The sequence below is a fragment of the Mauremys mutica genome, chromosome 1, assembly GCF_020497125.1.
Source record: "Mauremys mutica isolate MM-2020 ecotype Southern chromosome 1, ASM2049712v1, whole genome shotgun sequence".
Taxonomy (NCBI): domain Eukaryota; kingdom Metazoa; phylum Chordata; order Testudines; family Geoemydidae; genus Mauremys; species Mauremys mutica.
Window position 1 is genome coordinate 63,053,110 of NC_059072.1, and position 16,102 is coordinate 63,069,211.

At 40.4% G+C, this 16,102-nt stretch overlaps 1 protein-coding gene across 1 annotated transcript in view; it reads left to right on the forward strand.

Moving 5' to 3' along the window:
• The window catches only part of LOC123378174 (ras association domain-containing protein 5-like), a 69,849-nt gene that overhangs the window by 40,919 nt on the left and 12,828 nt on the right, over positions 1-16,102 (forward strand). Inside the window, exon 2 of the mRNA XM_045031710.1 lies at positions 13,130-13,251. Within this exon, the coding sequence (XP_044887645.1) occupies positions 13,130-13,251 (122 nt within the window). The remainder of the gene's footprint in view (positions 1-13,129; positions 13,252-16,102) is intronic.

Genomic DNA, 16,102 nt, shown 5'->3' on the forward strand with positions numbered 1-16,102 from the left:
AGAGCTGTACTTTCTCTCCTGAGAAACTAGAGGCCTGAGTGCATACAAAACATTACAGTATGGAGCACTGTCACAATGCTGGTCAGGTTGGGTTGGGGTGGGGTGAGTGGACCTGGTCTTTCTAGTCTGTCTGTTCCCTTCTGTTGCCCCCTCTGTTCCTCACCCACCCACCCCACTCTGCCGCCTGCATAGTGGAAGTTCACAGTGAAACTTTAGGGTATATCTACACTGCAATTAAAAACCTGCTGCTGGCCCATGCCAGCTAACTTGGGCTAAGGGGCTTGTGCTAAGGGGGCTGTTTAAATGCATTGTAGACTTTCAGGCTCAGGTTGGAACCCAGGCTTTAGGACCCTGTGAGGGTGGAGCGTCCCAGAGCTGGGGCTGCAGCCTGAGCCCGAAACGTCTGCATCACAATTAAACAGCCCCTTAGCCCAAGCCCTGCAATCACGAGTCAGCTGGCACGGGCCAGCCGTGGATGTCTAATTGCAATGTAGACATACCTTAATAAGGGGCCTGATCTAATTAGATTCCGGGTGCTTTACATGAGGAGTCTAGTGAGTGATCACTAATGGGATCTGCACTACTAGCTCCTTCACCATCATATTTTAAATATAACATACCAATTTCATCACCTATTTTAGGTGCACGTTTATTTTCCTATGTGGATCTTTTGGCACTTCACCTCCTTTGGCTTGACTCCACTCTTGCCCCCCATCCACATTTGAATCCTAAGAGGAAACAGGATCCAGGTTTATTTAGCAGGGAAGTCTCAGAATTCAGCCTTCATGAAGACTAGTCTTCCAGTTAAGCAGTTTATTCTGCGCCTATTAAAATGTAAGTCCTATTTTAGCATTTAAATCCATCACCTTAAGGGGTATTCATTGATCCGCCAGTAGAAACTATCCTTTCTGATGTTCAGACTGAATTTTCTGGCCAGGATAGCTGTATCAGCGTTCTTTTCAAAGCTCTGTTGAGCACTGTTCTGTAAATAATCTAGAACGGGCATACTCACTTCTATAGCTTAGTGAATTGAAAATGTTGCCTCTGCAATGTTATTAATTCAAGTAAGAAACAACAGACTCCACTGGGAATTAACTCAAGTTTCCTTCGCATTACAAATAACTTAAAACTAAGCTGCCCCTTTCATGTCATTTCATTTTGGATAGTTTTGTTTTACACTGAAGAACAAATGAAAGAAGAGTACATATTTGTGTTAACTTTATGCCTGCTATTTTGCTACTCAGCACTAGAGGGTACTAGAGTAAATATTTTTTGAAACCAGTTTAATTACAGCACTGCTCTAATTTTCACACTCAACAATTAACTGCTGGAAGAAATTTGCTTAGTGTGTGTGTGTCAATTTTTTCCACTTTATTAGCTTTTTAAATGTAAGAAAGAGAAAATATTAGTGCACATGTAATTCCAGAAAGACAATTATTAGAGACAGTAGATCTTTGCAAATATTGCAAACCATTTTCTCTTGTTTTATTTTTAATTTTTAAACAAATTTGCTTCAGCTATTTTCCACCATATTTTGTGTTTACCTCTGCAGAAATTTATTCAACTATGTTTTATTAACACAGATGTTTGCTGAAAGTGAATATAAAGCTTGTTGACTGTACTACTCCTAGAAGGTGAATTTTAAATGCATTTTCTGAAAGTACCCACACAAAAATACGCTTGTTATGAGTACAAAACTTATCCAATAAGGAAACAGGAAAAAGTACTACAGGATTTAAGGAGCCAATCACAACTAAGAACAGAGATTGAATTTCAAAAAGCAAGCTATAGAATAAATTACTTCTCTAAAGGATTTAACCAAATAATTTTGAATAATAAAAAAATTTGAGAAAACCGTGATCTGTTCACAGAGGTATCACAAACATTACAAGAGGTGAAATTTGTGTAATAAATTATTTGTTATGAATTATTCATTCATTTCTAATAGATTAAAAATGCAAATATTAGTGTTGTCATCACTCAATTTAATTTCAAATCTTGTGATCTTTAGTGCTTCTCTCAAAGGCCCACCTCTGGGAGTCAAGTGTTGACATGAGAAATTCAGCTTTCATTTTTTTAAAAAAGTAAGTTGATAGCCTTTGTGGTAGCTTGAAAACTTGACCCAAATGCAGCCTAAAGGGTTAGAAGTCAGAAGACAAATAAAATTAATATTTTTTTAATCTTATGATTTCAAAATCAATTTCATGCTATTTTGAGACCTGACTCATGATTTTTTAATTCTTAGGGCTGGCAATATGGAAATCTAAGATAAAATATATATCTTAGATATATATACAAAATATAGTCTTTTGTATCCTTCCCACAAATAACGACTAGTTTAGGAAAAAAGATTACAGAGATGCTGACTTCATTGTCATGCAGTTTCCACTAAAACAAGTCCATGTGTTATAATAATTTGTGTAATGGTCTTACATGGCCATGAGCTTTCCCATTGTCTGGATATCCCATCTCTTAAATAATATTTATGAAGATTTATGCTTTTCCTGAATCACGCAGCAGGAGTATGCAAGTTTTAGCTATAATAACCTCTAGGTCAAGCATTTCCTTGCAGTTAATGATCAGTTTGGTTGGAGTTGTGGACCCTTGAATTTTACCTTGCGATTGTAACTCAGCCACTCATTAGCTGCTAGAAAATGCTCAACCCTAGCAATACTTCATAAACAGTGTGAAAATATAAATACTTGTCACAGGGTGGCTGGCCGCTGTAACTGAAATAGGTCCCTGTGCCAGAGCAGGTGCTCCCAGTCGGGCTGCACCTGGTCTATAAAGGATCTGAGGGAGTAAGAGCTGGAAGGGAACAGAACTGGCTGTGAGAAACAGAGTGAGACAGGAAGCTGCAGTAAGCTGTAATAAACAATGGGTAAAAAAGTTCTTACAATTATGCAAAATAAGCATGTTGTTGCAAAGGGAAAGCAATTTTTAAACATACGGGGTCAAATCCTTCAGGCCTCAATTCAGCAAGGTACTTAAATCCATGTATAACTTTAAGTGCATGAGCAGGTCCACTGAAACACAAGCTTAAAGATGTTGTGCATGTACTTAAATACCTTGCTGAATCTGGGCTCAGTCCTTACTCAGGCGCAATTCCCATTGTGCAACATATTTAAGACTGATCGCTAGACTGCATTTGTAGTTCATTTAGTTACAATACAATATCGCAATGTTTAGAGCTGCCTAATAATTACTAGAATCCTATACAAATAAATGAGCATAAGAAAGATATATTACTCATATTATGGTAAATCAGACGATAAAAAATCATAGAAACTATTATTGAAGTGAAATTGAACTTAATAGTCTAACATCAGATCTGTTATTTTGGTTCTTTTGTGGTGGATCTCTGCTCCAGTTGTGCCAACCTGTAGCACAGAGAATAAAGCTTACAATTTCCTACTTCAGAAATATAAGCCTTTACCAATTGAAGTAATGGAGAAATATTGCTGTCAGTAGTAGTAGCAGCTGAAATGTAGAATCTTAGTCTTGCTGCTACAAGACGGTCACAAGCTTGAGACAGTCTGTCATTCCATCTGAAATAGTAGTGAGGCACCTACAGGCACCAGCCAATATGTAGGTGAAACCAATTATTAGTACAGTGGCTATACAAAATATATTGCTCCACAGAGTCTTAAAAATATCACTACATTCCTGTGTGTTCCACCTGTACAGTAGGCAAGTGCTCCTGCATTATGAAAGCATCCTTTGAACAAGAACAAAGCATAGATGTTTAGTAGCGATTGGACATCTAACATAGTGAATACCAGTGAAAATGAGGTAGGATCAGAGGCTAAAATAGGGAAAGAACAAGTTAAAAATTACTTAGATGTCTTCAAGTCACCAGGGCCTAATGAAATACTCCCTAGAATACTCAAGGAGCTGACTGAGGAGATAGCTGAGCCATTAGCGATTATTTTCAAAATGTCATGGAAGATGGGACAGATTCTAGAGGACTGGAAAATGGCAAATATAGTGCCAATCTATGAAAAGGGGAATAAGGACAACCCGGGGAATTACAGACCAGTCATCTTTACTTTAGTACCTGGAAAGATAATGAAGCAAATAATTAAGCAATCAAGTTACAAACACCTAGTAGATAATAAGGTGATAAGTAACAGTCAACATGGATTTGTCAAGAACAAATCACATCATTATAGCTTTCTTTGACAGGGCAACAAGCCTTGGGGATGGGGGGAAGTGGTAGATGTGGTATATCTTGATTTAACTAAGGCCTTGGCTACGCTTGAGAGTTACAGCGCTGTTAGTGGCTTTATAGCACTGTAACTCACTCTCTGTCCACACTGGCAAGGCACATACAGCGCTGTATCTCCCTGGCTACAGTGCTGGCTGTACTCTACCTCCACGAGAGGAATAAAGAGTATAGCGCTGCTGCTGCAGCGCTGGGGTGCCAGTGTAAACAGGGAATAATCTTAGTGCACTGTAACTGACCTCTGGAAGCTTCCCATAATCCTTTTAAGTAAAGATTACTCTCTCTGTTTTGTTGTGATGCCTCTCTTTGTTTTGTTGTGAACTCCGGGCTCCCGAAGCTGCTTATAAAAAAAACAAACACAGCTACTGTTTGCTGTGAATGAGCAGAGGCAGGCAGGGGGCTCCCTTTGGAATGCCCACAGCTAGTGTTTGCTTGAAGAGAGGGGGAGGGAGGGGGCTTGAGGAGAGAAGCAGCACGGCACGCGGGAGAGAGCGGGGGTCTGTTTCGGGGAGGCTGCTTATCAGCTGCTGTTTGCTTTCAGTGAGTGAGAGAGGGGTGGGGAGGGGGTCAGAACTTGCAAGGCACTGCTGACAGAGTGTCGGCTCCAAAAATCCACTCTCTCTCTCCCCCCACGGTCCCTGTCACACTCCACCCCACCTCCTCTTTTGAAAAGCACGTTGCAGCCACTTGAACACTGGTATAGCTGCCCATAATGCACCGCTCCCAATGCTGCTGCAGATGCTGCAAATGCGGCCACGACAGTGCGCTGTCAGCTGTCAGTGTGGACAGACTGCAGCGCTTTCCCTACTCAGCTGTATGAAGACAGGTTTAACTCTCAGCGCTGTACAGCTGCAAGTGTAGCCATACCCTCAGCTTTTGATACTGTCTCACATGACCTTCTCACAAGCTAGGAAAATACAATTGAGATGGAGCTACTATAAGGTGGGGGCATAAGTGGTTGGAAAAACATTCCCAGAGAATAGTTATCAGTGATACACAGTCAAGCTGGAAGGGCATATCAAGTAGGTTCCCGCAGGGATCAGTTCTGGGTCTGGTTCTGTTCAATATCTTCATCAATGATTTAGATAATGGCATAGAGAGTACACTTCTAAAGTTTGCGGATGATACCAAGCTGGGAGGGGTTCCAAGTGCTTTGGAGGATAGGATTAAAATTCATAATGATCTGGAAAAACTGGAGAAATGATCATTGTAAAATTAACAAAGCTGCAGTTCAGTAACAGATCAACTGTTGGTCTCCCTTGCCTTGTGGCGTGCCTGCTGCAGTTCCTTTGCTTTCATGCAGTATTGCTGCTGATCCCTGTTGTACCCCTTCGCCTGCATCCCCATACAATCTGCTCATAGATTGTCCACATTTCTACATCTGCGCCATAGCTCTGCCTGCACAGCCTTTTTTCCCTACAGGCCCAGAAGATCAAATACCTCTTGTCTGCCATAGGCAGGAGCATGTCGGAAGCGTGTAGCCAGCATTGTCGGTTGGGTAGGTGCACTCAAGGGAGCGCTTCTATGAGTGCTTACCAAGCTGGGCAGTCAGGAAAATGCATTTTAAAAATATGCAGGTTTTTAAAGTCGGGGGTGGGGGCTGGCTCAATGGTTTCCAGTCGCTGACCCCTGGGCAGTGGAGTTGACAATTGTGATTAGAATGGTCATTGTTAGGCATTGTGGCACAGCTGCTGGAGAACTGTTAGGGTTGACATAGGTAACGCAATGTATATACTCACATTGTAGGTTGACCAAGGCTCAACACAATTCTGGGAAGTGATGTTACTGCATTGCCATAATGGGGCCCTTACATCAACCGGAGACAAATGTGAGTGTAGATTCACGCACAACTAGGGTAATGCTAGGTGACTTATGTTGACCCAACTTTGTACCCTAGACCAGGCCTAAGTCATAGATTTATAGAAAAGTCTTTATTTTCTAATTTCTATTAAGGAGAAAAATATAAGAAGGAATAAAACATTGTTATATATAGCCCTTTCCCCTCATATGTACAGATTAAGGCAAAACATTGTAAACTTTGGACATTTGTGTTGAAGTTATTTTCAAATGCAAACACTTCCACATTGTCCTATCCCCCCACTTTTATCATGAACAATATTGTTAAAATGGATAATTTGGCTCACTGAAGTTTTTCAGTACTACACTCGATTTTAGTAAACTGGACCATCTCTAAGAAGCCAATCAATATTCAACGTGAGGTGTAGCATATTACATCCTGGCTTCTATGTCTGTCAACAAGGTTACAACTCTTTAAAGTTACAGAAAGATTATAGTTTAGTTCTTGTTGCTAAACCATTTATCTGCAGTTGTACCCCTTTGATTTTTTAGCTCAAATTTTAGTTTTATACAGCAAATACACAACTTATCAGTGTAACCAGTAAAAAGCTTTTGTAGGTGATAGGCATAATGATGGATTAGTGTTGTTGTTTTACATGAATTAAAAATAGTAATAATCAAAATTATATTTGGCAGCTGTATAGAAGAAAAAGATCATTATTTTATCAAAAATGATTAAAAACTGCACTTAGTACATATTAATAGTATAAAAGGACAATCAAATAGCAATTTTTTCATTTGCAGGTACATCCTTCACTTTTCTGTTTGAAGCTCAGTGGATTTCTATATACAGTATTTTCTTATTCCTTATAAACCCACAGTGTCCTTTTATGAGCCCCTATATCATAACTACATACTTTCTTGATCAACTTTTTTTATCTGCTACAGAGCAAAGGTTATATTTTTGAAATACAATAGATCGGCTGTTCCATTTTTTATTCTTATTCTACAATAAATAAATAAGCTTATTGCACCTTTTCTGTTTTGGCCACTGGAACTTATTTATTTGCATACCAGACAGGAAAGAGAGGAAGGTCGGTTGTGCAGCATCCCATGTTCTGATCTGCATTGCAGATGAGGAAAAGCAGATGATATGCCTGGCATGTTGGCCAAAGTTTTCAAACCTAGGCATCTAAATAATCACTTGATTTCTCAGAGGTGCTGAACAGCCTAAACATCACTTGAAGTCAATATGGATTCTGAATGTTCAATACTTCTGAAAACCTGCCCATTTCTAGGTTTCTAAATATGGATTTTGTTGACTAACTTTATGCATCCAGATATTAAACTGTTACTTATTTATTGCTTATTATATATTTCCACTAGTATTTTTAAGTGGATTGGGACAGTTATAGAAAGAGAGAAGAGCTGTGAATGATTGATAACTTGTACTTTCCAGCAGAGCATTAGTTGCTTGAAAGATAAGAGACCTCGGGTATGTCTGCACTGCAATTATACACCTGTGGCTGGCACATGCCAGTTGACTTGGGCTCGTGGGGCTGAGGCAAAGGGGCTGTTTAATTGCGGTGTAGATGATCTGGCTCGGGCTGCAGCCCGAGCTCTGGGACCCTCCCACCTCGCAGGGTCCTAGAGCTCCAAGCTGAGCCCAAATGTCTACACCGCAATTAAACAGCCCCTTATCCTGAGCCCAGCAAGCTTGAGTCAGCTGGCACAGAGCAGCCGTGGGTTTTTAACTGCAGTGTAAAGATACCCCCACTGCCAGATCCTCTGACCTGATACATCCCCTTTGTGCCATTCAGTGGCACAAAGGTGTTGTGTAGCTGGTTTAACAGCCTTCCTGGAGATTCTTCCAGTTGGCTTAGCTGGTTTCCTAGCAAATTTCCCTTAGAAGCTAGTTAAGCCAACTGCATAGTCCCTTTTTGCCTCCGGAATGGCTATGGGGGATCTCTCTCCAGATGACGAAGAAGGCCTCATGGCCTTTGAAGTGAGCCTGAAGACTGAAGGAGTGGCCATATTACTGCAGACAATCCTTGGCTGGCAGAATGACCTTTGAGGGCTATTGCAGATGGGCACAATTTACAGCAGTCGGGAGAATGTTCTATGTTCTGATACAGATTGAACTAGCCCTGGGCCAGCCCCAGAGTTGCGGGGAGGCTGGGAACATAAAGATACTGCAAGTCAGGTATAAATCCATTTAGCAAAGGGAATTATAGAGAGGTAAAACCAGCATAAGAGCAGAACTGAGCTGCAAACAACCTATATTTAGCAATTTATTGAAACCCAAGTAATCCAATTTGTTTTCTAATTTTCCCATGACTTCTAATGAACCTGGTGAACCAGCCCCAGTTTGGAAACAAAAATGGAAAAATGGAATGTAAGCATCTGAGACTTATTCAATAATGTAAACATAACCAAAACAAGTCCAAACACTTAAGTCAAGTATCAGTTAAGTTCAAATTCAAATGTAGGATATTAATAGTAAAGGCACTATATAAATACAGTGTAAATCAAAAGGAGTCATTGCCACATGGAAATTACATTGGTTTCTCCTTCCTTCTGTGATCTGTTGCCTGAAAATAGACTTTTGAATAAAAATATGAAGCATTTTCCAGGAAGCTCTAAAAGTATACTTCTCTTGCAGCAGCTGTAGTAATCATCTTTCTTGTGATGTTGGGAAGCAAACCACAATCAATCAAGTAACATAGGTTGTACTGGCTAACTTCCTAATCTGTGGAGTAGTAGAACTATACAGCATAGCTTCCTCAGAGCTTGAAATAAAGACTTATTCTGAAGGATTTATTTCAGTTTAAAAAGATACAAGCATACGTCTGTCTTCTCTGTACTCTTTGTTTTGGTTGCACATAGTCTATAGTATGCATATTCATTTGAAAGTCAAATTTACCCAGGTCATCACAGGAATTAGTGTTCTAATTTACAAGGGCCAGAAAAAAGACCACATCAGAATGTAGGGACTTGTGCTCTTGAGCACCATATTTCTTCCTTGCTCCTATCTGAGCCAATGAAGCTCAATTACCAAGGTCTGTTTGTTGTAGCATCTGCTCAGCTGCCTGCCTATTCAGTTGCTTGTCTATTTCTGCACAACGCTGCAGAGAATCGGTTATGGGAACTGCTATTTACAAGCTATCAAGCAAAATCAAGTTTCAAGTGAAGAAAACACAAGTATCAGGTAGGGACGATGCACCTAAATGAATGCTTGGGACTCTCACAGTTTACCACAAAAGCAAAATACAAGTGGTCTCAATATCACATAATTTTAGAATTTATTTAATTGTTTTTTTCTTCAACTTTAGGCTGCTGAATAAGGCAACTTGAATCTAATGCAATAGTGAAATGCTAAGTAACATAAAATGTTAGATTTTGCCTCAGCAATTGACAACACAATTTTAAAAAGATAATATTTGTATATTTAATAAATATTTACACATTTACATTTGCATTTTTAATTTATAACACCAATGAGATAAGTATAGCTAAAGTTTTCATTATACATATACCTCACTTTTACAATAGTTTTATTTCAGAAGACAGACTTAATATCCTTACTGATTAATTTGAGCAGGTCTTTTTTTTTTTTTTAAGTCAGTGAATGTTTTTGTTAGCAGTACTTGTTAAAGGTTTTGATTTCTTCCAGAGCAACAGACATTTCAGATGCCATCAGAAAAGAATACCAGAGTCTAATAAATTTCCAAGCAGAAGTCCATTGATAATCTAGCAAAATACTGATCTTAGAAGCACAGATAATTTTTTCTGAAGTTCAGATATTTTGGGAGCAGGAGTAGTAACTATTTCAGTAAAGGATTATCCAATAAGTAAATTCCCTTTAGTCTGACAATACTTGTACCTCTGTTGTACATTGTACTCCTATCTGTTGAATAGTTTTTTAAAAAACTGAACTGCGTGGGTAAAATGTTCTAATTGTGTTTCTGTTATAGTAGAGATAATCTTTTCTTTTCCAGTCTCACTCATTAAACTTACATTCAGTCTGTTAAAATCTAGCTTATGACAGAAAGCTTTAATTGGATTTACAGAGATGAAGCTTTTATGTTTTCTGCAATTATGTCTCTAAGAGTCAGGAGGAAGTTATGGGCCTGTCTTATAAATGACATTAAAGACACACAGATTAAAATGAATGATAAATAAGAAACAAAATAGCATTGAAAGAGAATGTTTCCTAATTTCATTAGTTAATCCTGTCTCAGAATACTATTTAACCAACACACTGTTCCCTAATATGATTTGTCAAAATGATTGTGTATATAATGGGAACATGCTCTATATACACACACAAACTACATAAAAACATTATTAAGGTTGCAAAGTCAAGTACTCAAAAGTTAGCAATGCCTGTGCTACCTTAATTTGACCCCCCTCTCCCACCTAGTGTATATGCATTATGAGACAGTCTTTAATTACATGATCACATACTGTTTTTCCATGAGTGTGTGCTTTAGGACTGATTGACTGAATGGTACCCAGACCCTACTCTGAATAGAGAATTATTAACTTCCTTGTGGGCTTTTTTATGGTGCTCATCACTATAGTATCTGAGGTCTTCACAGACATTCATGATTTTGTTTTCACAATGCACCTGTGCAGTGAGGGGTAGTATCTAATATTCAGATGGGGAACTGAGGCACAAAGCATTCATGGTCAAAAGTGTTCATATATTTTGGTTGCCCAACTTGAGACACACGGGACTTGATTTTTCAGAGGACTTAGCATTATATAGCACTTTATATGTTCAAAGCACATCTATTGATTTCAGATGCAGCTCTGAATGCCTAGCACTTCTGGAAATCAGACCCAGGGATTCAAGTTGTACATCCAGAAGATGAGGAACACACAATTAGTTGATGTTTGGTTGAAGTGCCTTGCCCAACATCACATAGGAACTCTGTGGCAGAGGTGTGGATAGAATCTAATTCTCCAGGGCATAATTCGGCTGCCCTAACCATGAACTATCCTTTCTCTTCCTTTAGTCTCCTGCCTTATTGATTACACACCCTGCCAAATGAAAACACAAATTCCATCATGTAGACACCCTCATGGGTCATCAGCAGGGTTTGAACATTCAGATCTACTACATAGACCTCTTGTCAGTTGAGCTAATGGAGTAACTGATAGCAGTAGAAAGGGACAAGACACACAAACTTTGCTAGTGAGCTTCACAGCTATTTGCTGATAGCTGAGGAATGATGAGATTCAGGAATGTCCTTCCCTGATCCCAGTCTCTTTTCCCAACCAGTCTTCCATCACCACCAACTTGGCTCCCAGTCTCAACTCCAGACTCCTTGCCCCAGTATCTCCCCACTAAGTTATCATCTGAATCTCTCCATCTCCCCCAAAAAACCTGGTCCCACTCCCAATCTTCTTGTTTAGGCTCCTCATGCCAGTGTTCCCTACCTCAAGGCTCCCTGTTCCAGTCTCCTTGCTAATCTGGTCCCAGTCTCTCTGCTCCCACCTAACTTCTTATTTAATGATGATATGGCCCACAACAAATGGGGCAGTTTCAGGGAAAGTCCTGCTTGGTCCCTGTAGCCCTAAGCTGGACCATGCTCATTGTAGATGGAATCTTTGGAGAATTTAGCTGCTTAACTCTAACAAGTCTTTACTAAACACGTGAACTGAGATTTTTCAAAGGCGTATAACTTTGCCAAATTTGGATTTTTATTTGCATGAACATGAAAAGGCACAACCCTGTCACCAGAGCAAAGCCCCTACCAAATTTCAAACCTTTGCGCTAAAGGATAGAAATACTAAAGTTTTCAACTGAATGGCTGGGGTTTTTTTGGTTTTTTTTAAACATTCCTAACCTCATGCTCAGAAATGGCTGAACCATTTTAGCTGAAACTTTTTGAAAAAACTCAACTTGAAGCAGTCAACCCAGCATGAAAAATTTCAGTCAGAATGGTTAAAGTTTGGGAAAACTGTAAGCAACTTAAAACAAGGTCTTAAAATGGAAAATGTTTTGAAAACTTAACTATAATTGGCACTACCAGCTCTGCCGGTTTTTGATAGATATGAAAACAGCAAATCTAGCAATGTTTCTTAGCAAGCCAGCAATTGCTTTAAAAATGGCGTAAAAATAAATATTTATAGGTTTGAGGGTAGAAAATTTAAACCTGATGAGTCTTTTGTCAAAATAGAATTATGTTCTATGTACCTATTGTTATTGATTTAAATATCCAGTGGTCATCACAGCTGATCTTTGTGAGCCAGGAAGTGAGGTTTATACATCACTACTGAATGCAGGTTTCTGATGGTAATACTTTACCACACAGAGTACCTGTGACTTGATGGTGTTTGTTATCCAGCTGTCAGTGTGCATTAATTTATACCTAAAGGGCACTGAAGCTGGGGTCATCTACAGCCTTTTATCTGAACTTTTGATCTGAAAAATGCTAAGTGTTGCTATGTCCATTTAACAGACTGGTAAATTGAGTTTAAATGACTTTTCCAAGATCAGTCAGCAAGTCAGTGGCAATGCCAGGAAAAGAATGCAGGAAACTTGACAAAATCCCCTGTTCTCCTTTGGACAATATTTCCTCTGTGGTAATTAAATGATAATAGTTAATAATACCTAGCACATACCATTTGTAGACCTCAATTTTCTCTAGAAAGGTGTGTTTTCATTTGGCAGGGTGTGTACTATTATTATCCACATTTTTCAGATGGGGAAACTGAAACTCAAAGACGTTAATTAATTTGCCTGACCTCACACAGGAAATCAGTGTCAAGAGATCTGGTTTCTGTAGCTGATTCTAACCCCCAGTTTCATCTCCTATCTACAAGATCACGCTGCCTCTCACAGGTATACTAGATAGTTCATGAAATTCATAAGTGTCTAAACATAAACTGTTTAAACAGCTTAGGACTTTCACTTTGTAGCTTACTTTGTGGGAGGGATTTAAAAAAAATTATAGCATACATTACATTAAACACGTGCTATTTTGGAAAGAGACCTATTTGCATTCGGATTCTAATTTGCATTAAAATGATTTATGTTACTCTCAAAGCAACAACAAGTTCTTCTCTAAATATCTTTTCTTTATCTATATGTTTCAGATTGCAGATATACATGTCACTCTCACTGCCGAGATCTGGTGCATCTAGACTGTCAGCAGAATGGAAAATTAATGGAATGCATCTCCATATATGACGAGTTGGATCAAACCAACAATGGTCAGGTAATATGTTTTGCATTTGCAGAATTGCTACTATCCAACTGTCAGTTACATAATAAAGAACTTTCTTCCTGTTCCACCCATCTATTCAAGATCAAAATGTACTTCTACTGGTAATTCAGTAGCTGATACTTTCCTGCTAAATCAATACAGAATAAATGTACCAGAAGTTCTGTGCTGCTGGAGGTATAATATTTTGGATAAGAAATAAGGCCAAGGGCTTGACCATTTGTGATAAAGATCCTGCTCAAGTTTTGTTGCGAAAGAATAAGGGTTTTCATCCTTCTGTTGTGATCAAATTCCAATTTGGGTAATTTCATATTTGCTTATGTAGATACTTCTCAAATTTTAAATAGAAACAATGTGCTTTTTCCTTTCTTTTCCTTAACTATTGTATTATGTTACTGCTTGCTTTCCACCCCTGAGGAGGGCCTCATATCAATGTTTTTGTTTTTACTTGTGATAGACTTCAAAACAGTACAAACAGAGGAGTTTTTCTCCTCACCTGAAAAGGCACGGAGTTTACACTCTGTGACTAATACACTCTACTGCATGCGTGCACGCACTCACTGTCAGTCTGCTGTATAGCTAGGGCAGATAGCACCACCTATTATTATTACCCAATACTTCCCATGATAAGACCCTATTTTCAATTGTTTATAGCTTTCCCAAACTTTAACTGTTTGGGCTGAAATTTTCCATGCCAGGTCATTGCCTCAGTTTAAATTATTATTATTATTATTTTTTATTACAGCCAAAACAGTTCAGCTGTTTCCAAAAACAAGGCTAGGGGAAAATACATTGTTTTGCCCATGTTACATTCTGGTGACTTTTTTTTAAAGCTCTAGTGCCCCCAAGCTTTGGGAAAGGGACTTGAAATTTGGCAGGGAGTAGCCTTTGTGTCAGGGATGTGCCTTTTGCCATCCCCATGAAAATCGACCCACATTTGGCCAAGTTATAAGCCAAATGGCATAAGCTTTGAAAAATGGCAGTTCATACATGCTTAGTAGAGACTTCTTAGATTTTGGAAGCTAGATACCCTAAATAGTCCATCCTCAATGGGCATGCTCCAGCCTGGGGCTGAGCAGGACTCTTTTCCTACAATTGTAGCTCTGGGCTACTGCAAGCCATGCTAGGTCCAGGCATCTGACCTGAGAGGAAGGAGCCTGTCTCTCTTGTGTTTTCAAGGACTTCCTGCTGGTGAAGGAGGAAGCAGACAAGTCAAATGCAGAGAGGACTAGGATATATGAGTGATCAAGGGAGTAGATTGGGGCAAGGAACCTTGGGGCAGGGGGGGGAGTAGGACTAGAGCCTGGGGCTGGAGAGAGAGAAAAACTCGGACTGGGAGTTGTGGGGAGATTGGTCTAGTGGGGTAAGGAGACTTGGACTGGGATTGGAAGCCAGGAAGAGACTGGGATTTCTTCTTCCTCAGGTCAATTTGTTTTCTCAATTGGCGTTGTCACTTTGTTTATCTTAGATGCAAATGTACTTTTGTTTTCTTTTGCTTGTGATCAAACTATGCTGTTTTTCTTATCTGCCTGTTAGCTTGATCCATGCAGACAGGTAAATGCACATTCCTTTGTATAGGACAGGCTTGTTTATTAGCTGCCTCCACAACATTTTTAAGACTATATTTCCAGCATACATACATAACTCTTTATACACAAACCATACATATATCATTCAATGATCTCCATTACCAGCATGTCATTGTTTTTTTATATGATATCTTACAAGATGCTGTTTGGCTAAATATTCTGTCAACAGTGTTGGGTGCGCCCTTTGCCAGTTGGCATAAAGGGGCTCTTAGGGTCACAGAGGAGACAGGATAGAAGGGTCAAGCTGGAAGGAACAGGCAGAAAAGTCTGTTCCCACTATAACACTCATATCCAGAGCCTGGAATGGAACACAAGATTCCTGAGTCTCACCATGCCTCTGCTGTCAGCAAATATCTGTGAAACCCACTGGCAAAGGGTCCCATTCCTTTCTAGTGCTGGTACATGTAGGGTATGTCTACACTGCAAGAAGAGATACAGGACAGCAAGTTTCTGAACCTGAGAAAACTAACTTGGACTCCTGGGGCTTGCACTACAGGACTAAAAATAGTAATGTAGATGTTTGGGCTTGGGCTGCAGCCTGGGATCTGAGACCCACCCCCCTCACTGTGTTTCAGAGCCCAGGCTCCAGCCTAAGCCCAAACATCTGCACTGCTATTTTTAGCCTCATAGTATGAGCCTCATGAGCTCCAGTCAGGGGCGGCTCTATAAATTACGGCGCCCCAAGCAGGGCGGCGCGCTGCGCCGCCCTTCCCCGGTCCCGCAGCCGGGGCAAAAGTGTCTGCGGCGGGTGCGCTGGTTCGCGGCTCCGGTGGAGCATCCGCAGGCATGCCTGCGGGAGCTCCGTCCGAGCCGCGGGACCAGCACGCCCGCTGCAGTCATGCCTGCGGGAGCTCAAGCGGAGCCGCGGGAAGAGGGGACCCTCCGCAGTCATGCCTGCGGCAGGTCCGCTCGTCCCGGACTCCGATGGACCTCCTGCAGGCATGACTGCGGAAGGTCCGCCGGAGCCAAATGCCGCCCTGCCCCGACAATGCCGCCCCACGCGCCTGCTTGGCGCGCTGGGGTCTGGAGCCGGCCCTGGCTCCAGTCAGTTGACCCAAGCTCTGAGATTTATTGTCACAAGTCTTTTTTTGCAGTGTACTCATACCCACAGAGTACTACTACTCTGTTATCTATCACTACTACTGTTATCTATCACTCCCTTAGCTCAAGTGACAGAGGTCTGTGATGGCTGAAAAGGTTCCAACCCTGCTGATGACCCATGCTGCTGTCTAGATGATGCCACAAGATGGAACTTC